We start from the raw sequence: 26,808 nt of genomic DNA, 5'->3' as shown, positions 1-26,808 counted from the left end.
TATATATATATATATATATATATATATATATATATATATATATATATAGTTAAAATACTATATATATGTACTATATATAATATTGTTTATATACTATATTATATATATATATATTATTTCTTTAATGTAAATCTACTGAAACTCCTGCGGTTATTAAAAAGTGCTCAATGAATGAACAGAGCATGTTTATAATATGTTTATTTATACAAACATTATTAGCTCCATGAATGTATGCATGTTTCTGTAGCAACCTCTAATCAGAAATCCAACATCATTAGGCAACAGAGAAAATATCATCAGCGTTTGGATAGAAGATTAGCTTTGTAAATTCTAGCAAAACGATTGGTGATGATTGGATAACCTTCTGTCAGAGGGACATATCTGGCACCTAAGTTTGATTCATGGTATTTAGTGTGTATCTCTTATATCATTCCTCGACGTCGAAAACCTCTTTACTAATGTGCCTATAAATGACACAATTAAAATAATACTTAATCAAGTATACAACCATAGCACAATACCGCCTCCAGCTATAAAACTCCAAATCCTTGAAAAGTTACTATTAAAATACACTACACAAGGTCCTTTCACTGACCCTAATGGAAAAACATACATCCAATTAGATGGCTCACAATGGGGTCACCTTTAGGCCCAACATTCGCAGAATGTTATACGACCCACCTTGAAAACAAAATCTTCTCAGATCAAAAAAATAAACCCATTATCTATGCCCGATATGTCAATGACATATTCATTGCAGCCGAATCCATATAAGACATTAAAAACTCAAACTAAACCTAGAAACATACTCCGCCCTCAAATTTACACGCGAACCAAACATAAATAACAAAATACCATTTCTTGGCGTATTAGTAGATTCAAGCAACCCCACTAAATACATAACTTCAACATACAAAAAACCTACCAACAGTAATGCAATACTCTTAAATTACCATAGCGAATGCCTAGGAAAATATAAAACTACCCTTATTTTGATTCGCCGCTTATACAATATAGCATCAACTCGACAAATATTTTACAAAGAACTAACAAACATAAAACAAACCCTAATAAACAATAATTTCCCCAATAAATACTAAAATTCGATACCTTAACAATTACACACGAGGACTAAAAATTTTAGAAGCCATACTTATCAAATAACTACAGCCCCTTTTTAACCGGGTCTCATTTAACACCGAGACCAATATACTAACAGTATTTAATAACTAACAATAAACTAAATAAATAAACGATAAAATAAGAAATCACAATTAAAAATAAAAATAATTCGCCCCTAACTTTCCTGCGTCCACCTTTATAACAAATTTTTAAAAATGTAAATACATGAAGCCTCAAAGGAAAAGAAAAAGGAAACGATAATGTTCCTGGTGATAATCAGATGCACCGATAGAAAGCGCTTGAAAAGAATATCCCTGAACAATAACTCTTGGGTGCCATTTCATACAATATGCCACCTGGAATAAAATAAAAAGACTGCTCGTGAATGGAAAAGATATCCAGAAAAATCGGGAATAAGAATAACTTTGTCGTGTTCAATTAGACGTGCTTGAACAATGACTTGCTGTCAAAATATATAAATATATCTATATATATATATATATATATATATATAAGTTTGATTCACAATATTCAGTCCCTCTCTCTCTCTCTCTCTCTCTATATATATATATATATATATATATATATATATATAACTTTATATATATATATCTTTATATCTTTATATATATATATATATATATATATATATATATATATATATATATATATATATATGATGAGAATAATGGAAATATTATTCCGACGAGATGGAGATAAAAAGGAATAAACCAAGTTATATGTTAATCAACGTTTCGTCTTTATTGTCAGCCTTCTTCTGGGTGAATAAAATTAAGAAAATAAAATACCGGTACAAATATTTGAAAATATATTTTTGATGTAACGAAATGTATGACTTTGTTCTATTTCAAAAACAAAAAATGTGGTTGGAAATTCCAAAAGGCGTGGGGCATAGCGTTGTGAAAGAGAGTAAGTTTTTTTATAACGCCATATAGCCGTTAATATATTTAAAAAGATATGATGCAATTCATATTCTTTTTAGAACACATATGTTTGTTATAATTCCTGGATGTGTAACTAAAATGAAACGAGTGTATTTTTGTTATGTAATTTATTGACTGATTACATGTAATAATTATTATAGGTGGTGTTTTCTATTGTGTGAGAGAGTAAACCTGTGTCTAAAATTAAATTATGTTCTTTTAATAGAAGTTTACTTATTAATGGCGATAGATTACAGAAACATCAACGTTGTTTAATTCTGACTGAATTTGCGTAAAGCGCTGATTCAAGAATTCTTCGTCGAGGTTTATTTGAAATAAATTTAACTATTTTTACTTGTTTAAGCCAAAAAGTATGATTATGCTACAATGAATGAGGGAATAATACATTGAGAGAATGATTATTTCATTGAGTCTTTTTTCTAATCTGCGTTAGGTTTCACGAACGTATATATGATGGAATTTTTTGCAAGGAACAGTATATATGCATACATTGGAAATTGGTTGTTTTGAGATGTTTTGTTGTTTTTAATGTTTGTTTTATAGTTTGAGGTGTGGTTTGTATTATTGGAATTCCTAGTTTATTTGGAGTGTTGCAAATTAATGTATGATTAGGCTATGTTGCGATATTGGATCTGCAGAAGGCTAATCTTCAAGTGTACATACACAAATCACTGCGGCCCTTTCAGACGGTGATGTTAAAGGGGGCAAAGATATTGCCTCACGCGATTTGGGTTTGGCCTGAATGTTGCACCAATAATAATGCGATTAATTATGAATGCAGTAATTGCCCATGATACGTCTATGCAACGATCCACGTCATCGTATATTGACAACTTACGTCAATTTACGTCTAGCATCTGCGGATTGAGTAAAAAACCATTCGGAAAATTCGGACTGGCCTATAAGTCTCCTGAGAGACTTCAGAAGGGATAATAGTGCTCGAATTGCGTGATCACGGCGATGACGGTAGACTTCGATGGATACGAGGAGATGCTTCAGAATCTCCACCAGTCATGACAAAACGAACAAGATTGGGATGTGCGTCTCCGATTATGGTGTGCCTACGAACCAGAAGGAAATGATATAGTTCAGAGAAGTCACAAAAGTGTGAAAACCATTGTGGCTAGAAAACAATGTTCCATACCAGGAGCGGTTTACTGATATAATATCACACCAAAAGGTGTTTCAATATTTACGGCGCCGTCCAACGCCATATACACCTACGACGTCCGCATACAAGATGTAGACTCTATGATCAGCTTTGACCCACAAGATGCCCAGGGTTAGTACTAAGTCGGAGATGTTGTTTGGGTTATAGAATCTCTCGCAGCAGGTGTACGAACAAGTCCAGGATAGGTCGGGTGACTGGAATCAACAGTCCACACTCGGTCATGATTGATTGAATCCCTTATCATATAAAGAATTTGCGCCCTTGTCTAGGAGCTCGGATACCACTTGATATCGCTAGTGGCTCGTCAGAAAAAAAGCGAACAACTGAACAAGCCAAGGTCGGTATCGATAGATGATGCTTCCACTCTAATGATGATGATGATGATGATGATGATGATACACTGCCTGACAATGATGAGGATGATGATAGGCCACCCGAAAATAATCTTGGACGTAATTCTCTCGTGGAGGAAATTGATGTTACCTAACTCCACAGGCGAACACGATTAAAGAGGCCTGCAACCAGCTGCACTATTTGTGATGATTAGGGCTATGACAACAGCATATTCTTATCAGTTTTTTTTTACTCTCGAATATATACCCGACACAGTTAGACCCAGTTAATCAACCAAGAACCACATCACTCTATATAAAAGCATATAAGATATCAACGGATACACACTCGAGAGTCAACACAATGAAAATAATATGTTGTTGTCATAGCCCTAGTGATGATTACATCGAGTGGGGGGTAATGCGGCGAAAGTAATGAAAAACGTGACTTACACAAGTGACAGCGCCTCTGTCTATCCCGTCCGGTAACGGAATCAAGAAAAGAAAGACAAAAGAAAAACATTCGTCTATAGACAGTTTATTAATATACATATGGCAGTAATTTGCATATGAGGACAATGACTACTGTGAAAAAGAATGAGGAGGAAAGCGCAGGGTGGGCTTCTTCTTTTTTTTTCTTTTTTTTTTTTGACAGTTGAGAGAGAGACAGTGAGAACGGTCGGTGAAGATTACAGTTGAAGTCAAGAATCGGCAAGGAGTTTGGATGAATTATTATTATTATTATTATTATTATTATTATTATTATTATTATTAGTTTCATTCACAAATAAAATTTTAAACACAAAAAGGACTTCGTTGCATCCTGAGCAACACCAGGTAAATTTATTGTATGAAATTTAATTTTAATTATTTCTAGTTATTTCAAAATACTCTCCTTCTTAAAAGTAATGCTGTTCAGCCTATCAAAGTCTTTTTTTTTACATCATAGAAGCCCCGTCCACTTTTACTATAGAAACCGTTTATAACACCTCTGGCATACAGGGAAAGCTTGACCCGCAGACATAATGTTATTTTTCTTTTGTTTTTGTATAATTTTAATTGCATGTTCACATTTTATTTGTCTTTTGCAGAGTTGTGAGTGATTCCACGGCGTTGTACCACGTGGTACCTGGTCGTCTGAACTTCAGTGATTTTGTGCGCACTCAGGAATACAAATCTGTGTTTCAAGACGCCAAGATAAGAGTTAACAAATACCCGAATGGGGTAAGTGAAGCAGTCCTGCTATTCAATCCCTATTAAGGATGCATCCGGAAATTAAAATCAAAAAGAAAATTCCATGTTTACTTACTAGTGTTACGTGCATTCGATTATCCAGTCAGCAGATATCGTTCAATATGAATGGACTCTCATCAAGGATTTTCTCATCTTTAAGTCTCGTTCGATATGGATAAAGTGTTGAAGTTTAGTTATCCAATGTATTTCCTCTATTAACAAAAATAATATTACTAACACGGGACGCGTTAATGTTATTGTTGCTTTTCTTTTTAATTTTCAAAGTTGAAAGACATCATTTTTCCAGAACACCTTACTACGAAGATGTCAAAATAATTGATTGTGTCTTTTTCGCGCATGTGTGTGTACGCACGCGCGTGTGTGTGTATGTATAAACATTCAAGCTTTGAAGTTTTATCCTAATACACAAGGGAGTGTCCTTTGTTTCGTCATGTAAGGATCTAAGTACATTAATCATTACGAGATGTGGTCATCCTACCTATCAGAATTAGCCAAATAAGTCACACAACACGGGCGCGGGTATGTAGGTTAATATGTGGTTACTGTAATTACGTCTACATCACTTCATGTGCGTGCGTGTGTGTGTGTGTGTGTGTGTGTGTGTGTGTGTGTGTGTGTGTGTGTGTGTGTGTGTGCGTGCTTGTGTTTGTGTGTATGTGTGTGTGTGTGTGCTTGCGTTAATACGTTTTATTAACGATGTTATATATGGTGAGAGAGAATCGGATTATACATTCATTTCTGTGCCGGGTTAGTCTTGTTTCCCGTTGTCAGCTTGACATCCTTCTTCGAACACGTTTTCGTTCTCATTAAAGTGTTTTATACAAGCTGTGTGGAAACTTCCATACGTATTTGCGGTTGCTTTTCTGGGATGGGGTTCGATGATCCATCAAGGAAAGCTTGACACAAAAGAAAAAATATTTCGTCGATGTATCTGACTTCCAACCCAGCTTTATATGACCTGCCAGTCTCATATGACCTGCTAGTTTCTCGTATATGGCTTTGATGGCTGGATACTGATATCGTCACTTATTGCCTAGTTATGATATTTAACATTTTTTTCCTTCCTATTATCTTGATTGTTTAATAGAGTACGAGTAGTTTGGTTTTAGGGTTAGGGTTCTATTTTTCGAACTTTTTCATTTGCAAAATAATATTCGTAATGGGGCTGTGTTAAGCCTGTCAGTTGGTGCATTACAGAGATTCAGCAACTATAGAAATTAATCTTCTCCGGAAACATATTTGGAGGTGGGGTCTACAGAAGCCGTTTAACAATTTTTACTGTAATCACTGCGACATCATTGGATTTTTTAATTTATTATTTCCCAAGAAAATAGTCTTATCTTTGAATCGACATTTTTACAGAAATTTGAAAGCATGTGGCGATATTCAATATCGTGCAAATTGTGCCAATATATATTGGTCTGATCTCTCCAGAACCTCTGCATATAAGCTTTCATAAGTAGCTTATTTTGCTTTATTTTGTGTATTATTAAATAGTTCTACTTAAACGGCGTTAATCGGGATGTAATGAAGCACACTTTTTAATTTACATTTGTTTTCACATTTTTATACTTAAAAATAACTGCGATTATATTTTTTAATTTAAAATGATTTATTCCTTTTGCTGAATTTTATTTTCTTGTGCTTATTTTACAATGTTATATATTAGCAGTTGTCTTTGCCGAGCTAAGTAATATTTTAATAAATTATAATTTAACAAGTTATTTCATTGCAATAACACTGTAGAACAATAACAATTGAAAATTGTTTAATCAGGAGCAAAAATTGTACTTGTCAGCTTAAATACTATGTAGGTATAACTTCTACTTATACCACCCTGGGGTCCTTTAATAATCACTAAAAATACTTCCAAGTAATAAAAGCATAAGTTGTCATGGTGAAAACTGTGTAAAAATCTAAAGGAACCGTAAGTAATTCACATAGAAAACAATTGTTGTACAAGACCTAAAATCGTTACAAGTTGTTTTTTTCCGAATTGCCGCAACACATCAGTGGCAGAAAGTAGCATAGAATAGACTGTTTAGCCTGATTAAAAATGTTAGCCTTTCTTTGAATTGATAGACCCTTGGGGTGGGGCAAATGTATATGCTTGAGAGACATACGGACACGCGCTTAGATATTTGCATTAACTGAACAAAATTTAGTTAGGGGTAATAATATTCTCACACCCCCTTCCCCAGAATGAAGGGGTGAGAATATTATGCCTTTTCTCAGAGTGTCTTACTTTCATCCGCTCACAAAGTTTTCTGTCATTTTCTTTAAATCTCTCCTCTTTTATTTCAGGTCGGAACTGTTAATTGTGCTCGCATTCTCAGTCCGAACAACGAAGCGACAAACGGGATCATTCATATCATTGATCAGGTAGGACATATGTTATTATAATGGAGATAGGGCATCTGTTTCTGATCAATATTATATTACATTTCTCAAAGATAAGCCATCATCTTATAGATATTTCTTTATTTATATTTGCTTATGCATTTATAACTTTATTTGCATTTCGACAAAATGTTATGTAAAAATTGTGCAATCTCATTTCAATATAAATGTTTTAATAATCACTCATTAAATATTTTGAAAACAATAAAATAAAATAATTTCGAAATGAAAAAATGTGGCATCATTATTAGTTGCAAAATTAATTTTTTTTCAATATAACATTTAGTGAAATCAGATTCTTTTAAAAACCGGAAGTTTCCAATGCTGTTATTGTTCATGTAATTCGTTTTCATTTGTTTGTTTGTTTTTGCACGAATTTGGTCTAATAATAATTTATTTATGTTTTTAAACCGAAATAGCTTAATAAAGGAAAGCTACATGAAAAAATCTAGTCCATACATCATATTCATCATAAATTATAAAACATTTATATCTAATTCTGTTTTAGCTGTATTTTAAGTGGTGGAGTTTTAGCTCTCTCGTAAACAGGTATTATGCTCGGCACTCTTTACACTAAAGCATTTTATTTATTAATATACGCATTTATTCGTTTCAGCGGTTGCTAACAACGAATGCGCATTATTGCAACAATCTTTCATATTTTCTAAAATTAGCACACATTACTTACGAATTTTGTAATTCATTATTCGGCTTACAGCAAACACCAATTGTTTTAACTGTATTTATTCCATTATATAACCTTTATTATACTTTACTTAACATCTATAGATGAAATTCTTACTGTTATTATTATGGATACGTGCTTCCATACATCATATTTCTTTTCAGTATTATTGTATAGTAGGGCTTCAGAAATTGGTATGCAGATATGTAGTTGTTTAGCTTAATATTCTTTTACAGTTAATTCACTTTCGAGAATAGTTTAATAAATAAAATTACTAAGGGTTACATATTTTAGCAGTCGAGAACGCTTTATTGTTTTCCTTCCAGGATTAACTGCAAAACTTACTTCCTAATCTGTTTGCTTTTTAATAACAACAATTTAGTTCTCACAAGAAAAAATATACGAAAACTAAACTTCTTCTTTCTGTCTGATAAAAATATTTACAGCTAATATTATGGACAGGTGTTTTTAGTAAAATATTTCAGAAATACGGTACGCTGACATATACGTCTTTCACTTAAATTTTCACTGTTAATTAACTTTGCGAAATCTTTTGGGGTCTGATTAACTATTACAAATTTAGCTATCCATATTTTTGACTTCTTTGTTTCAAATTTTGATCCTTAACATAAATTAATTGGGATTTTTTCAACTCAACTGGGACGTCTTCATAACGGTAATTGAATCGTCGTAATAAAAAGAAGTTACATGAAATGAAAAGTAAATAAGGACTTAAAACAAATCTAATTACCGTCGCCTTAAATAGCTCAATTGACTGAGCGTTAAACTAAACAACTAAATTTCTCCGGTATAACCCCTTCTGTCGGCAACCGTATTTTCAATTTGCATTCGAAATGCAATAAAGCAAAATAATGTAAATTATTTTTAATCGTATATAAAATGATGTCTTTTTAATTGCAAAAGTTAGTTATATGAATTTCTGTTTATTAGAAAACAATCAGTGATTTTAATAAATATGCATAGGGATGCCTTTACGTGACTTAAACATCATTTTTAAGTTAGTTAATTATTTGTCAATTAAAAATATCAATAACGTAAATTAAAAAGAAATCTCATGAAATTTAATTGATCGGAGTGCTTTTCGATTTATTAATAAACAAGTCAGCCATTTTAATATTTGAGTTGACAAAATAATGTATTATTTCACGACCTTTGAAAAATTGAAAGGAATCTGAAAGCATTTTAATTTGTAAAAAAATAAACATTTCCGAGTAACGTTAGGTAGAAACAACTAGTTATTTATAAAATAATGGTTTAAGCAAAACAAACTTTATCGTTTGTATTTGATTTAGATTAAATGTTTCGTAATGTATCCGATCAATTTAAAAACGATAATAGTAATATTTGGTAAAAACTTCCGGGCAATGCTGGGAAGCGACAGCTAGTATAAATAATATAATGGGTAATGCAATGATTACTCATACAGTTTGCAGATTTGGCATATTCTGAAGAGAATGTGATCCGAGCCTTGCACACATACTCTTTAACTGCTCCATCAAACAGATCGTATGTTGTTTATGCGATGATGTTCAAGGTATGCGGTACTTCGTACACTGGAAGCACGATTTGGATCAACAGGTAAACGATTATGAATGTATCTTTTGTAAATAAAAAAAAAACGAAACATCTGGACGAATACCACATCCGAAGCATTGTAGTCATCGTGGAAATGACGGAAAGAAATATGAGTAACATGAGAATCAAGAAGTCGTTTATAATAAATAGCGAGTGGGGCATAATCAACAACAAACGGATTGCGCGGTTATTATAATTTGTCTAATGCATTAAAAAAAAACTTATACTACCTCTATTCCGAAAGTTCGCCAAATGCAATTTGGACAAATAATCAATATAATTATAACCACACACCTATGATAATTTATCCCACATACACCCATAAAAATGTGATTTTACTTTTTTAGGCAATTACATGTAAACAGCCTAAAGAAAAATTTGGCGGTAAAAGTAAAAAATAAAAACAATTATTTAAGAATTAAAGGTAAATTCAGTTTTGCATAAATATAACATAAAATGGTCACATACGTTTTGGATTTATTTTTGTTTTGTTTTTCAGTTTTGTGCTTTATTGTTATTAGATTTTGGCAAAATTGTACACGTACATCTAACATCCTCCTCCAATGAAATTCTACATTTGTAGGGTATTATATATAAATAGACTGAAAAAGAAAATAAAAGATAGCCAAACAAAACAAAACAACGATGTTTCAGAGTGGGAAATTATTTTCATATTCAAATGTAACGCAAAATGATCGAACCAAATAACATTTTGTAACATTATGGGCGGTTCATTTATACGTCGTGTTACTAAATGTCTATATAGTGGCTTCTTCACTATCTGAACCCTAAGTTATCGTGTTGCAGTCTATTTACGTTATGTGCTTGTCTAAGTGTGTCAGACATTTACATAAACACATACATGTATTTCGACATACCTCATCAACTTTTCAACTGCGTCATTGGTCATTTGACCCACCTGGAAATTTCATCTGTTCATGGATGGAAGCTGCAACCTGTGGAGGAATGTATTTTAACTCCAAGACGATGGTCGATTTTATATAGTTTTCTTATTACTTCCCAGGTGTTGATCGCAAAGAATGGGCAGTGAATATCTTTACTTGGGTGGTTAATTCTTATCTCCATTTTAAGACACGTCAGCTCCTTCCCCAATTGGGAACGACCTGTTAAACCGTCCGCTCTGTTTGGCGTCCTCTTTCCAACTCATCTATTTTCTCAGCTAACTAGAACACGTGATAATAGATAGGTACTTCCGATCATTTGGTCATATGCTTCCGGTGGAACTTGTCCAGTTTACACCTCAGCATGTTTTGAAAACTTGTATCGAAACATAGTTTCACATCTCATCTCTTGTTTACTTCCAATTAAATAGATAGATAGATAGATAGATAGCAGCCAATTTCTCTTGTGTTCCCAACTATGTAACAGTTTTTTAAATTAACTAAATTAGGACAGTGGATACAAGGCCAATTTAATGTATATTTTCAGCTAACACCCTTCATCCCCCAGATACGTACCCATATATACAGCGATATAAATTACCAGTAAAAATGAATAATTATTTAAGAACGTATATTTTCAGTAGATTCCTCCAAACACACATTTGATTTCGAAGAAATTAAGAAAATTACCAACATTTTAAAACATTATGTCGATCTGATTCTGAAGTAGGTGATGAGTTTACGATAAATTTTAAAAGTCTGCTATAATTTTATTGTTTAATTTAAATATTTAAGACTACTAACGTGTACCTCACCAATGTAAAATCCGATTTTTTAACTAGCATAGAATGAGGTATAAAATAATACCAAACAATCAAATATTGGCAAATTCATTCAAAATACTAATTATATGTTTGAGTTTTTACATTTTTTTTTTTTAGATCATGTGTTGATTGAAATACTTGTTACCGTTCTGCAGCATAGTACGTTCGAAGTCTTTCGTAATTTTTCGAGATTATTATTTGTGGACGTTCCAAATTCTTCTACTTATCTACATATTTAAGATCAAGTCGATGTTTTCACCCGAAATTTTACAATTTTGTTTTTTTCAAAGGACACATTTACATGATACAATCATTTCGTTCAATGTTTACATAGATCACGTCGTCTATACCAGGTGTCGCCATCTTATTTGTTTATTTCATCAACACGGTTCTGATTGGCTGATTATTAATAGCGAATAAGAGAAGTGATTTCATTGACTAATTTTGTTTTTCGGAACTAAGCATTCTTTGTGTAAATCAACATTAAAATTAAATTAAAAGTTAATTAGAATTAAAATATAATTTATTTACCTTACAGGACTACGTGTGTGAAAACTGAATATTTTTTGTAAATTTCTAAATTACTATAAAAATATAACGGAGTGTCATTTCTTAGCCGACAAAACTAAACGTTTTCGGACCTGAAGAACCTGCTTAGTAGTGATGGGAAAACACCTTGCATTATGTTCACGTATAAAGAGACAAGTTCATACTTGAAATCGTTAGCAGTTGATTTATGGAACCCCTTCTGAGATATTTTTTCCTGGCTAAACGAGAGAAGAAATAAAAATAGAAAGTCCATGGAAATGTAGATGCACCAAAATACCCGGCCAGTCATGATGGTTTGCAGAATCTTTATATATATATATATATATATATATATATATATATATATATATATATATATATATATATATAAAAGTGAACGTGTCTGTCTGTCTGTGTGTCTGTCTGTCTGTGTACATTTCCCTACGCAATAACTCTGTCAATTTTTAGTTTATAGACTCGAAATTTGAAATACCGGGTACTGAGATTTGGGAAAATCGATGTGACGGGTTTCAGCCAGAGATTTGGCTGTTAAGGGGTCAAATTTCAACGATTTGACCTTTAAGAACTCTACCAAACTCCTCCGACAATTTTGGGTCTAAACACTTGAAATTTTAGATTTAGATTTCTTGAACATGGATCTAACCTAATAAAGTGATTTGAGCCCGAAACAATAAATCTTAAGGGGTCATAATAGGGGTCAAAGTTTTTAAAAATTAACCATTTTTTTTGTTTTTTTTGCTTTTTTTGCACAGCATACACCTCCAAACACCCGAGCAACGCCGGGCACCCTTTCTAGTATATAGATAGATAGATAGATAGATAGATAGATAGATAGATAGATAGATAGATAGATAGATATCATGTGTTGTCCTTCGTGTCCGAAGACGAATTCCTGTGAACCATCATTCTCCACTTGTCACGGTCGCGACTGAGGATCTGCCAGCTTCCAGCAGGGATCAACCTGTCCTTTAGAGTTCGTTTAACGGTGTCACGAAACCTGAGCTTAGGTCTGCCTATGCCTAGTACTCATCCTCCAGTTGTGAAAAAACTATCTGTTTTGGTAGTCGGGAGTTCTCCATCCTGTTTACGTGCCCGGCTCATCTCAGGTTTTTTTCCGGGTGAGCAGGTTTTTTCCGGATGAGCAGGTCATACATGCTTGGGAGGTTGGCTTGTGATAGGATCTTCCTGTTGCTGACAAAGTCATACCACTTGACATTTAAAATCTGCCGGAGGTGTCTCATCATATAGGTGTTGAGCTTAGGGGCTACCAGTTTGTACACTGGCCAAGTTTCTGCACCGTATAAGAGTGACGAGAGGACGATGGCGCGGTACACCAGCCATTTAGTTCTGAAAGTCAGGTCTTTATTTTGCCAGACCTTCTGTTTGAGTTTTCCGTAGGATATGGAGGTGGAGGCGTTAGCCATTCTTGTAGAAATCTCCTCGTCCATTTTGTTGTTGTTCATGACCGTGGTCGCTAGGTATTTGAATTTGCTGACATTGTAAAGCTCCTGGTCTTGAATCTTAATTGGCTGGCTTGTTGCTGGAATTGTTGGTACATCATTTCGGTTTTCTTGATGATAATCTTCAATCCGAAGGCCTTAGCTGATCCTGCGAAGCGAGTTATTATGTCCTGAGCATCCTCGTGATTATGTGCTACAAATGCGGTGTCGTCATCAAACATGAGCTCCCGTACGAGTATCTTTGTTGTTCTATTTGCGGATTTGCATGTATTGACATTGTAAAGGTCTGCTCCCGGCCTAGATCGTATAAAAACACCCTTATCACAATTTCTAAAGGCATGCCGAAGCATAACTGACAGGTAGAGTGAGAAGAGGGTTGGAGCGAGGACGCAGCCCTGTCTGACACCATTCTGCACGTCGAACGGATCGGAGAGCTCGCCCTTCAGCTTAACTGTGGCTTTCATGCCTGAATGAAGGGCTCTGAAAAGGCTGGTGAAGTGTGCAGGAAAGCCAAGCTTCAGCAAGACTTTCCAACGAGTGCTTCGATACACCGTGTCGAAAGCCTTCGTAAAATCCACAAAGATCATGTACAGCCCCATATTTTTCTCCCCACACTTTTCCTGGGTCTGTTTGAGTGAGAAGATCATATCCGCTGTCCCTCTGTTTGCACGGAATCAACATTGTGCCTCAGGTAGCAACGTTTCATCGTGCGCTGTAAGCCTGTTCAGGAGAACACGAGCGAACACTTTCCCAGGGACTGAGAGCAGTGATATACCCCTATAGTTACCGCACAGCCTGCGATCTCCCTTTTTGAATATGGTCAATGACTGTGCGTCTTTCTAATCTTGAGGGACAGTTGCAGTGGTCCATGCACTCTGTATGATTGTGCAGAGAGTGCTAAGTAGTTTTTGTCCTCCTCGCTTGATGATCTCAGGGTATATGCCGTCAGACCCAGCTGATTTGCCATCCTGTAACATCAGCACTGCTTTGCAGATTTCATCTGAGTCAGGGCATCCGTCCATCCAGTGCTGTGTCGGGAACTGCTCCAGGTTGATTATTGCTTGTTCATCAATGTATGGCGTCTCATTTAGCAATGTTTTGAAATGCTCAGTCCATCGTTTTAGAAGCTCGCATTTGTCAGTGAGGAGAGTGGAATTGTCGCTTGCAAGTAGTTGATCGGGATGGCTCACATTTGGGCCCCAGACTGCTTTCATACTCCCATAGAAATCCTTCATGTCATTGGTGTCAGCCAGAATCTGTAGTTCAGCAGCCTTAGCCATCCACCAACTGTTCTTAAGTTCTCTACATCTGCTCTGATGCTTGCTTACTTTGCTTTGATGGATCTAGTGTTCCTGAGCAACATTGAACTTCTTGCAGCGTTTCTCTGGTTGATGAGTTGCTTGATTTCTTCGCAGTTCTCATCGAACCAGTCCTCATGACGTTTCCCGACCAGCCCGAGGCACTCTTTGGATGTTTCATATACAGTTTCTTTGAAGGACAGCCAATCTGAGTTTACATCTCCGGTTGGTTCAGCAAGTATCTCATTGAGAACATTCACCAGCTCTTCTCTTGCATTTTGACGTTTCAAGCTGTTGACTGGGTTCAAAAACAGCCTACAGAAAATGGACTCTGATTTATGAAAGTATGATAGGTTATGAAAAGGAAGGACTGTAAAGAGATAGCTTCGAATTTGGGGGTATCAAAACCAAAGCAAAATATGATGAAAGTAAATATAAAATAGATAAACCCCATAATTTATTATACCATACCTGTTCTCACTGAAACACTTATCACAATATTCTGTGGATCTATATTAAAAAACCTTGTTAAACTTTGTGACATATTTCCATTCTATGGAGGTCAGGCGCGAACGAACACTCCATAATTTTATTATACCATATTTCTTCAAACTGAAACATAATTATCAAAGTATATTTACGCAGATAGATATGAAAAGTCTTTATTAAAGTTTGTGCCTATTTCCATTCTTTGGAGGCCAGGCGCGAACGCAGACCCCACAATTTTTATTACCCCATCCCTATTTAAGTTAAAACATACTTATCAAAGTATTCTTATGTGTGTCTATATCAAAAACACTTGTTAACGTTTTTTTTTTATTTTTAATTTTTTTATTTCCATACTTTGTGGACCAGGCGCGTACACAGACCCCACAATTTTAATGAACCGCCGTTCTGTCAGATCAAACATACCCATTCCTGTGTCTCGATACATCTTCTATCATTATATGTAATCGGTTTCGTGACCACACACACACACACACACACACGCACACATACACAAACACACATTCAGCTTTATATTATATATATATAAATATATCATTATATATATATATATATTATCGCCTTATATATATATATATATATATATATATATATATATATATATATATACTAGCATGAGTGCCCGGCGTTGCCGAGGTATTTGGAGATGTATGTTGAGCAAGAAAAAAAAGTGGTCAATTTTTTAACTTTGGCCCCTACTAAATCTCAGTACCTTGTATATCAAATTTCGAATCTGTAGACTAAAAATTGACAGAGTTATTGCGTAGGGAAATATGTACACACACAGACACACAGATACACAGATACACACACAGACGGACAGACACATTCACTTTTATATATATATATATATATATATATATATATATATATATATATATATAGTTTGACCCATGGCGAGACGTAGATTAATTTTGTGGGGGTTTTCTGATGTTTATATAATTTTACTATGTACAAATACACACGCACGCACACACACACACACACAGCGTAGGGAAATGTACACAGACACACAGATACACAGATACACACACAGACGGACAGACACATTCACTTTTATATATATATATATATATATATATATATATATATATATATATATATATATATATATATATATATATATATATAGTTTGACCCATGGCGAAACGTAGATTAATTTTGTGGGGGTTTTCTGATGTTTATATAATTTTACTATGTACAAATACACACGCACACACACACACAGCGTAGGGAAATGTACACAGACACACAGATACACAGATACACAGACACACAGATACACAGACACTTTCACTATATATGTATATATATATATAATATAATATATATATATAGATATATATATATATATATAATATAATATATATACAGTAGCGTCCAAAAGTTAGGGCTAGTAAAACCTTAGCAAGTTTAACCATATATTTGAAACAAATACACACGAACAACAAAAAATTACTTCACAATTATATAGATAACATGTATATCTTCAATGGGTCATAATTTCGTTAGCCTACACTAAGTATTTTTTGAATAACTACCATTTTAAATAAAATTGTTCAAAGTTTGTGTGTCCAAAAGTTAAGGGCTAACACGATTGCGGCTTTTGTCCTTGCTGTGAATGGCTGAAATTACCAACTAACTAGTATTTGGTAAACAAACCCTTGCTATTTATGACTTATTGACACCTCTTGGCACAGGAACCACCAACTTCTTGCAAAACGCTGGAGTTATCGCACTCCATTCAGCATGTAAGCACTGCCAGAGTTCTTCTTGATTTTTTGGGCACTGAAATTGAGCACGTTCACCAACTATTTTCCAGATAATCTCAATAGGATTAAGATCTGGACTCTGAGGGGGCCAACGCATCGTTTCAACTTCTTCCTCGTCTAAAAATGTTTTTACTTTCTTAGCAGTGTGACAAGGAGCGTTATCCTGCATGAAAATTGCAGATTGATAGAGCGACGACCGAAGACTAGGAACTGCATGCCGCCGTAGAATCTGCTTATAAACTTCTGCATTTATTCCACCTTGCAGACGAATCAGTAGTCCACAGCCTGCAGCTGACATAACGCCCCAAACCATTACACTTCCTCCTCCAAATTTCACAGTTTTTTTCACGCACTTAACCTCCAATCTCTCACCAGTTCTTCGCCGGACATACGTGTTGCCATCAGATCCGATAACGTTAAACTTCGATTCATCACTAAAGTGCACACGGGACCAGTTTTCGGTTGTCCACACAACGTGTTCTTGGGCAAAAGCGAGGCGGAGTTTCTGATTCTTTTTGGAGATAAGAGGCTTCCTTGCTGGCACTCGAGATTGCAATCCAGAAGCGTGCAACCGGCGTGTAACAGTTTGCCGAGACGCTTGAACAATAGACCTTTGCTTTAGTTCTCGAGATATTTTAGCAGCAGTGTTAAATCTGTCTTTAAGTGACATTTTGACAATAAGACGATCCTGTTGAGCAGTTGTGATTCGAGGTCTACCAGATTTTGGGGCAGCTGCCACTGATCCTGACTGCTTGAAATGTGCCACAATACGCTTTACTACACTAGGAGACCTTCCTACGGTGTCAACAATCTCAGAAGTTTTCTTGCCATTACTATGAAGATGAATAATGAGCTGTTTTTCTTCGACAGAAACGGGACGACGTTGTTTTGCTGCCATGTTGTACTAGTGCGATACAAACACTCATTTCTTTTACTCAATTACAATAATTTTAATGTTCTTTAGTAAAAATTTGAAGTAGGATTATTCATAGTACCTGTCTGACACCTATACAGCACCTTACTGTTATAATAATTAAAGATTATACCGCCTAGCCCTTAACTTTTGGACCACGAGAATTTGGACAAACTTTTGTGTTATTGGTCATAACTTTAAAAATATCCAACGGATGCTTATTAAATTTAGGCGAGACATGAGTGATGAATATATCTATAAGTATATATGCATATTAAGTATTTTAAATGAACGGTTTTTCTTAAAAAGTACTTAAACTTGTCTTGAAACTACTAGCCCTTAACTTTTGGACGCTACTGTATATATATATATCTATATATATATATATATATATATATATATATATATATATATATATATATATATATATATATATATATAAAGTATTGCGATTTTTTCATGATACGCAACTGAATTTGATAAATGTGTGTATTTGGGGGCAAATTCATTGGATCAATGAGTGAAATCGACCAATTTATATTTTAATCGTTTGGAGCAGCCTTTGCTCAAAATTGGCCTTATGCCATGTTAATACTGAGAGAAAGAGAAAGGAGGCGAGAAAGATCACAGTATATGTATAGAGACAATTTCCTATGTCTTGTGTGTGTAAATCTGGTTGTGCGCGGTTTGAAGAATAAAGCAATGAAATCTCTATTCGAAACGATACACTTTTGTCGCTTTCATTTATCTGAACGTAAAACTGGTTATTAAAAGTTGATTGTTACATCTGCAGGTGCACGTAACTGGGACAAAAACGTAAACATGGGGAAATCTTTGAAGAATCTGGGGCGGTATCTCGTTTAATGAGAGAAAATAAAAGAGTGTGAGCAGAAAAATAAAATGTTGATAAAGGAGAAAATGGGGAGGAATGGCGAAAAAGAGTAAAAAGACATATAGGAGTTTGAATTATTCCAGATGATTAAGAATTAAAAATGATAATTAAATTGAGACTTTGACTGAAATTCATTCCAGATTTTCATCGACAGAAAACATTTCTCGTGCTACACGTGCAATCAATTAAAGGAGAACACAGCCCAAATACGTGATATATATATATATATATATATATATATATATATATATATATATATATATATATATATATATATATATAAGTGAACGTGTCTGTGTCTGTGTGTGTGTCTGTGCACATTTTCCTCCGCAATAACTCTGTCAATTTTTAGTCTATAGACTTGACATTTGATGTACAGGTTACTGAGATTTGGGAAAATCTTTGTGATCGGTTTTTGGCCAGAACTTTGTCTATTAAGGGGTCAAAGTTTAACAATTTGACCTTTGAGAACTCTACCAAACTCCTCTGACAATTTTGGGTCTATGCACTTGAAATTTTAGATATAGGTTCCTTGGACATGGATCTAACTTTGAGGCTGTTGGATCGTAAACATAGTCCAACATCCGAAACATATGTAACCAAACAAATAAAACGATAATAAAAAGTAAAACACACACACACACACACACACACACACATATATATATATATATATATATATATATACTAGCATTTAAGTCCGGCGTTGCCCGGGTGTTTGGATGTGTGTGTTGAGCAAGAAAAAAAAAGAATTGGTAGTAGGAAGGCAGGCTTGAACCCGTACCCCGGAGGAGGAAAAGAACTGGGAAAACACCTGATGTCTTTGCTGTCACGGCCACCGCCAAACCGGAAGCGACGTAGGTTTTAATTAAGCCTAGACAATCGAAAGGAGAAGTTGACTTTAAAAAATATCGGCGAAAAAAGCGACCCCCACTGTAGAAAAGTACCTAGTTAAAAGTGAAGATATCAATGTTTTTAGCCAATTTTTTCGATATTTGTCGTATAAAAGGTCCAATTTTAAAACGATACTGATCTTTGTCAAATCCGTCGCCTCTTTCGGAAGTTTTAGGCAAACATGCAAACAGACATACATACCTACATTTATATATTGGAAGCTAAGAATTTTCAACCAAAACCGATTAAAAAGCTTGCTCTATCTGTGAATACACTTTATGTAAAATTTCAAATGTTTAGACCAGAAATTGTTTGAGTAATTTGGTAGAGACCGCAGAGGTAACATTTTTTTGAACGTTGGCCTCTATTATGACCCCCTAACATAGACTGTTTAGGGCTCAAATCAAGTTATTAAGTTAGATCCATGTCCAACGAACCTATATCTAAAATTTCAAGTGTTTAGACCCCAAATTATCGGAGGAGTTCGGTAGAGTTATCAAAGGTTAAATCGTTAAACTTTGACCCCCTTAATCGCCAAATTTCTGGCCAAAATCGGATTACAAAGATTTTCTCAAATCTCAGTACACTGTATATCAAATTTCGAGTCCGTTGACATAAAATTGACAGAGTTATTGCGTAGGGAAATGTACACAGACACAGACACACGGACACACATATACACAGACACGTTCACTTATATATATATATATATATATATATATATATATATATATATATATATATATATATATATATATATATACTACCATCGGCGCCAGGCGTTGCCCGGGTGTTTGGATGTGTATGTTGAGCAAAAAAAAAAAAAAGTGGTAATAGGAAGGCAGGCTCGAACCCGTACGCAAAGGAGGAAAAGAATGGGGTAAAACCCAACGTTTATGCTGTTACGACCACCGCCAAACCGGAAGCGACATTTTAAAAAATTAAGGCTAGAGAATCTAAAGGAGAGGATACCTTTAAAAAATATCGGCGAAAAAAGTGACCCACCCCCTGTAGAAAAGTGCCTAGTTGAAGGGGAAGATATTAATGTTTTTAGCCAATTTTTCGATATTTGTTGTATGAAAGGTCGAACTTTAAAACGATACTGATCTTGGTAAAATCCGTCGTTGAAAGTTTAAGGCAGACATGCAAACAGACATACATACATATATTTGTTTATTGGCAACTAAAAATTTTCGACCCAAACTGATGAAAAAGCTGGCCATATCTCTGAATACCCTTTATGTAAAATTTCAAACATTTAGACCAGACATTGTCTGAGTAATTTGGAAGACACCGCAGAGGTCAATTTTTTTAAACTTTTACCCCTATTATGACCCCTTAAAATTTATTGTTTTGGGCTCAAATAAAGTTACAAGTTAGATCCATGTCCAAGGAACCTATATCTAAAATTTCAAGTGCGTGGACCCAAAATTGTCAGAGGAGTTTGGTAGAGTTCTCAAAGGTCAAATCGTTAAACTTTTACCCCTTAACAGACAAAGTTTTGGCCAAAAACCGATCACAAAAATTTTCCCAAATCTCAGTAACCTGTATATCAAATGTCAAGTCTATAGACTAAAAATTGACAGAGTTATTGCGTAGGAAAATGTGCACAGACACACACACAGACACACAGACACACAGATACACAGACACGTTCACTTTTATAGATATACTAGCATGGGTGCCCGGCGTTGCCCGGGTGTTTGGAAGTGTATGCTGAGCAAAAAAAAAACGGTCAATTTTTTAAACTCTGACCCCTATTATAACCCCGTAACATTTATTGTATTAGACTCAAATCAAGTTACTAAGTTAGATCCATGTCCAAGGAACCTATATCTAAAATTTCAAGTGTTAAGACCCAAAACTGTCGGAGGAGTTTGGTAGAGTTCACAAAAGTCAATCTATTGAACTTTGACTCCCTTAACAGCGAAATTTCTGGCCGAAAACCGATCACATAGATTTTCCCAAATCTCAGTACCCTGTATATCAAATTTCGAGTCTGTAGACTAAAAATTGACAGAGATATTGCGTAGGGAACAGACAAATTTCTGGCCGAAAACGGATTACAAAGATTTTCCCAAATCTCAGTATCCTGTATATCAAATTTCCAGTCTGTAGACTTAAAATTGACAGAATTATTGCGTAGGGAAATGTACACATACAGACACACAGATAGACAGACACAGAGACACTCAGATACACAAACACGTTCAGTTATATATATATATATATATATATATATATATATATATATATATATATATATATATATATATATATATAGTCTGTTTATTATACAATTATTATTGTTTGCATATGTGCATACATGTTTCAGTGTTTCATATGTATCATTTTCTACATTCAAGGGTTTTCCTTAATATTTTATCCGTTTTCATTATAGTTATCCGTTGTATCTTCTCAGCCGTCATCCTGATTATAATCTCTCCTATTCTTTTTTCTTTTTTTTTTTCGGAGTTTTTTTTTTTTTTTTTGTATTGTTCCGAGTGCTCCTACTAATATTGATATTATCTTGGCTTTTTCATCTTCCATAACCCTTTCAGCTATCTGGCCAGTTCTGTGTATCTGCTTCGCTTGTCTGTCTCTTTGATATTTATGCTGTGGTCTGCTGGAATGACGAAATGTATAATCTGGCAGAACTTTTCCATCTTGTTAACTATTATGACATTCGGTCTTCTTGTTGTAATAGGTTTATCTATTTATACGTCCATGATATTGTGATTTCCGTTTCCAAATACTACCGTCAGTTTGTGTTTGTACCATTTGTCTGGGTGTTCAAGATGCAGTTATTTGCGTAATTCTCAATGCACTGCCTTCCCAACTGTTCGTGTCTATTCATATATTCTTTTTAAGCTAGTTTGCTATATTATGTGATTTCTCGGTTCGTCTCTTTACCCACAGAGTCTACATTTGATGTTTTCATATGTCTTGTTGATATATTGTATGATGATGATTATTATTAGTAGTAGTAGTAGTAGTAGTAGTAGTAGTAGTAGTAGTATACAAATATGTAGCAAAGCGACAATGTTTTCGATCGATAACATTAAAAATACAGTTTTCTCAGGCGAAGAAAACAGGTCTATCAGTTAGTTGTACATAATGTCTACAAGTATAAAAATAATTATTTATGATCATAATTATTTCCGCCTCTTTAAAAAGTAAGTTTTAAATAGCTGAGCGCTGTCTATGAAATAAAAAAAAATTCGGTCAGTCGGTCTTCATGCGAGATCACGACTTCCTGGGGGTGTTCACTGGTACATAAGTTCGTATAAGGCCTTTCTGATCACGGAGCGTCCAAAAATAAAAAGTTCAACAGTTATTCTGGGCAACTAGAACAACTCTCACCGTACGACAGTTTGGTTTGATCGTCTACACGGAGACAGGGGTTGACAAGAGTTCTGGTTATTCTGTTTCAATAAGAAAAGTCCGCCAATCCCGCGAGACAAGTGCGGTCCACGCTACGTTGTGGTTGTTGCTGTTGATCCACGAACCACAGTCCTCTCTCTAGCGCCGAGATAGGCACTCCTTTTCTGATAGGTAGTTCCTGAAAAATAACTCAAGTTGACCGTCCGGTCTAGTAGCAAGCAAACTCCTTCGCAGAAACAATAAGTAAAAACTCGTTGGTTTCTAAAAAGTTCTAATAGCACACCACTGTACAAAGGTACAAGTATAGATAATTGAAATTAGTCACTTAAGAATCCATATTTCGGCAGGTGTTGTCTTTAAATGTATGTATAATTTAAGCACGGTCATCATCGTGGTGTATATAATATCTGTGTAACATTTTGAGTATACAGGATGAATGGTAGAGGTGATTGTTTAACACAAAGAATAATTCACAGTAAACGGGACGAATAAACATTAAGGAGAGGCAGTTCTTTAACGGTTGATAGCTCCGATTCAGGTACCTTACTTTTGTTGACCTCTTCTTCCTCGTGGCGGCACTCGTCTTGGCAATACTGGATATTATGACCTTTCTAATCCCGATGCTTCTTTTAAACTGTAAATATAGTTTTTATTTCAGTTCCATGTTTATCAGTGTTCGGTGTCACAATGCCAGTTTCTTTGCTAGTTTTTACATTTTGGCGCCATAAACGTCTTCTTGGCTTTCCGGACGTACAAGTGTCACGGTGTCAACAAAAATAAAAGCACGCATCAAAATCGAATCAAATTCAAAACATAAACATCACAGCCGACGTCCCTCCGGTAGTACATCGACACAAATAATTATTCCATGTAAGAGTACAATTCTCACTCGGATACATTAACGACTTTTTCACCATCAATTTGATACGGACAAGTAAACATAACCCCCAGACAGATGGCTCCACACAGTATGTTAAAACTTGAAAACAAACACAAATCAAAAACGAAAATGACGATTAACGCTGGGAGCCACTTGTCTACAACTACGTCCGCCGGATAAGTATAAATACAACGGGATTTTCAACAAGCAGTCAGAAACGGCTAGATCGCCAAGCTGTGAGGTTCATCCCATCAGTAGCTTAAAGTAGCTTTTTTTTTTTTAAATGGAGAGTAGATAATACAGTGGATGTGTTATCGGCAGCTCCAGTAACTCTCGCTTCTCCTATTTTGTCATTCAGTCCTCATTCAATGAGTGATGTTTCTGACAAAGGGTGAAGAAAAAGCTGCTTAAAGGTCGGTACTACTTGGTGACCAGTAGTCTGAGATGTCGGATATTTTTCTGTCTTTGTCTGTCCTTGTTGCCATGTCACTAGTAAGGGTGCTGGAGGTAAACGTTTTGTCTGGGCTGACGTTATCCGCCTGATAGTCAGGGACCCGAACCTTGGATTAACCACTAAGGAGGCTGTCCTATCAGCAGGCGCAAAGTACTGGGACTGCTGTATTGCCATTTGGTGAGTGGATCTGGACCATGCAGTAGTCTCTGGTGGGGCCTCTCGATGCCATACTAGTGGGTAATTGTTACGGCTTTACCTTTTCGTGTGCTACAAATAATAAAAAAAAATTCCTGTCTTTTTCTCTCTTACTTTCCCTCTCTGTACTGCTCTAACCAAGTATGCCGACCTATTCCACAAATCCCCAAACCTCAACATGAAATATCTCCAGAATAAAAACTCGATTAAACCTAGAACCCCATCTTCCAGCGTAGACCCCTACTACCAGGTCTCCTTCTCCAATATCAGGGGTCTACGTTCCAACCTTCCAGAGGTTGAAACCCAATTACAGGAGACGAAACCGGACATATTATTTCTATGTGAAACTGGAATAGGGCCGACCACTTCCCTAGATGAGTTCATAATTAATGGATACTCCAATTTAACAGCTAAATCTGACTCCCAAGATCGCCATGGGCATGGAATATGTGCCTACATTAAAGATGGCTTCCCATGTGGCAGGGATATCTCTAGAGAAGATCCTAATTTACCCTATATGTGCTTCAGGGTTGCACTTGCTAACACCACTGCATTTATATTTGCCCTCTATAGGCCCCACAACAGCGGAGTTACTATCTTTAAGAGCATATCTGAGAAAATAGACCACATACTGTCTTCACATCCCTCGGCTAACATCCACATCTGTGGTGACTTCAACGTCCATAACGTGGAACGGCTGACGCATTCAAATAAGACAGATGATGAGGGGAGGTTTTGTCATGATTTTGCCATTGCTTATGACCTCACTCAGATTGTTCGCGAACCCACCCGTGTGCCCGATACACCCAATCAATATGCAAGCCTCTTAGACCTTTTTCTTTCAACTTCCCCTGAGCTATGTTCATGTACCGTTCATTCTCCTTTAGGATCATCCGACCACTCCGTCGTATCAGTTAAGATAAAAACAAAATGTAAGAAGCCATCAGACGTACCCCTCCACCGTACTGTATACCGATACTCTATGGCTGACTGGGATAGCTTCCGTACATTCATATCTGATTTACCTCTGCACTCCATGTTTAAAAAGGAAGTGTCCTCTATAGTATCAGATCTGACCGAATGGTTAATTGTAGGCATAGACCAATTCATACCATCAAAAAAATTCCAACAAAAACCTAACAGCCAGCCATGGTTCTCCCCAGAATGTGCTGCTGCTATCGCGCACAGAAATCACTTTTTCCATAACTACCAACGTAATAGATGCACTGAGACTAAAGCTGCTTTCAGGACTGCCAGCAACCACTGCAAAAGAGTAATAAAAAATGCAAGAGAGCTATATGCCCAGTCTGTTAAATCCAAGGTAGCTGATCAGCGGCTTGGTTCCTACCAGTTTTGGCAAATAACAAATAGGATCCTGAACAGAAGTGTGCGTTCTATCCCAACCATTATCAATGGACCAGAGGTTATCTCGTCAGCGTCAGACAAGGCCAAACTATTTGCAAAGAACTTTGCAGCTAATTCTACCCTATGCGACGAAGGCCATCAACTCCCCATATTTCCTCCTATAACACAGAACAAGCTAGGTAATATACAAATATCCGTGCATGAGGTCGCCAAGCTAATAAAAAACCTAGATTCCAGTAAAGCAACTGGCCCTGATGGCATCCCAATTATAGTGTTAAAAAAGCTTCAACCAGAACTTGCTCCCATACTTACGAAACTATTTAAGCGCTGCCTTAAGGAGAAGTGCTTTCCGACCCCCTGGAAGACCTCATCAGTTTGCCCTGTATTTAAGAATTCAGGTGATAAGTCATCTCCCTCTCAATACAGACCAATAAGTCTTCTCTGTGTTATGAGTAAGTTACTGGAATCAATATTAAATAGAGAAATAGTCAACCACCTCAGCAGAAACAACCTTCTTAGTGACACACAATATGGTTTCCGCTCTGCAAGATCTACCGCAGATGTGCTGACGGTTATATCCCACAGGATTAGTGAATCTCTTGACAAAGGCTTCCTTTCTAGGGCAATTGCTCTTGACATATCAAAGGCCTTTGACAAAGTATGGCATAAGGGTCTACTTCACAAGATTTCCAGCTACGGTATAACTGGAAATGTTTTCTCAATCATTAAATCATTTCTCTCCGATAGGCTCATAAGAGTAGTGGTAGATGGACAAAAATCGGAGGCCTGCAATATAAATGCTGGAGTCCCTCAGGGGTCAATCCTCGGCCCAACTCTCTTCCTGATCTACATCAATGACCTCCCTAAACACATACTTAAATCATTCGTTGACATCTATGCTGATGACACGACCATCTACGGCAACACATCAAAGGCTGTAAATGACGAAGTTCTCTCGGATTCTCTCTCCTCTGATCTCGAGCGCGTGGTTCAG

The 26,808-nt window shown here is 35.7% G+C and overlaps 1 protein-coding gene across 2 annotated transcripts in view; it reads left to right on the top strand.

Moving 5' to 3' along the window:
* LOC145291386 (transforming growth factor-beta-induced protein ig-h3-like) overlaps positions 1-26,808 on the top strand; it is a 426,450-nt gene that overhangs the window by 341,790 nt on the left and 57,852 nt on the right. For both annotated transcript variants that reach the window (XM_080137179.1, XM_080137180.1), the window contains exons 6-7: positions 4,682-4,814; positions 7,149-7,226. In XM_080137179.1, coding sequence (XP_079993305.1) covers positions 4,682-4,814; positions 7,149-7,226 — 211 coding nt within the window. The remainder of the gene's footprint in view (positions 1-4,681; positions 4,815-7,148; positions 7,227-26,808) is intronic.

The sequence above is a fragment of the Euprymna scolopes genome, chromosome 12 (assembly GCF_053919585.1).
Source record: "Euprymna scolopes isolate OS-2025 chromosome 12, ASM5391958v1, whole genome shotgun sequence".
Taxonomy (NCBI): Eukaryota; Metazoa; Mollusca; class Cephalopoda; order Sepiida; family Sepiolidae; genus Euprymna; species Euprymna scolopes.
The sequence above is the reverse complement of the archived record's forward strand: the minus strand, read 5'-3'. Positions and strand labels throughout refer to the sequence as shown.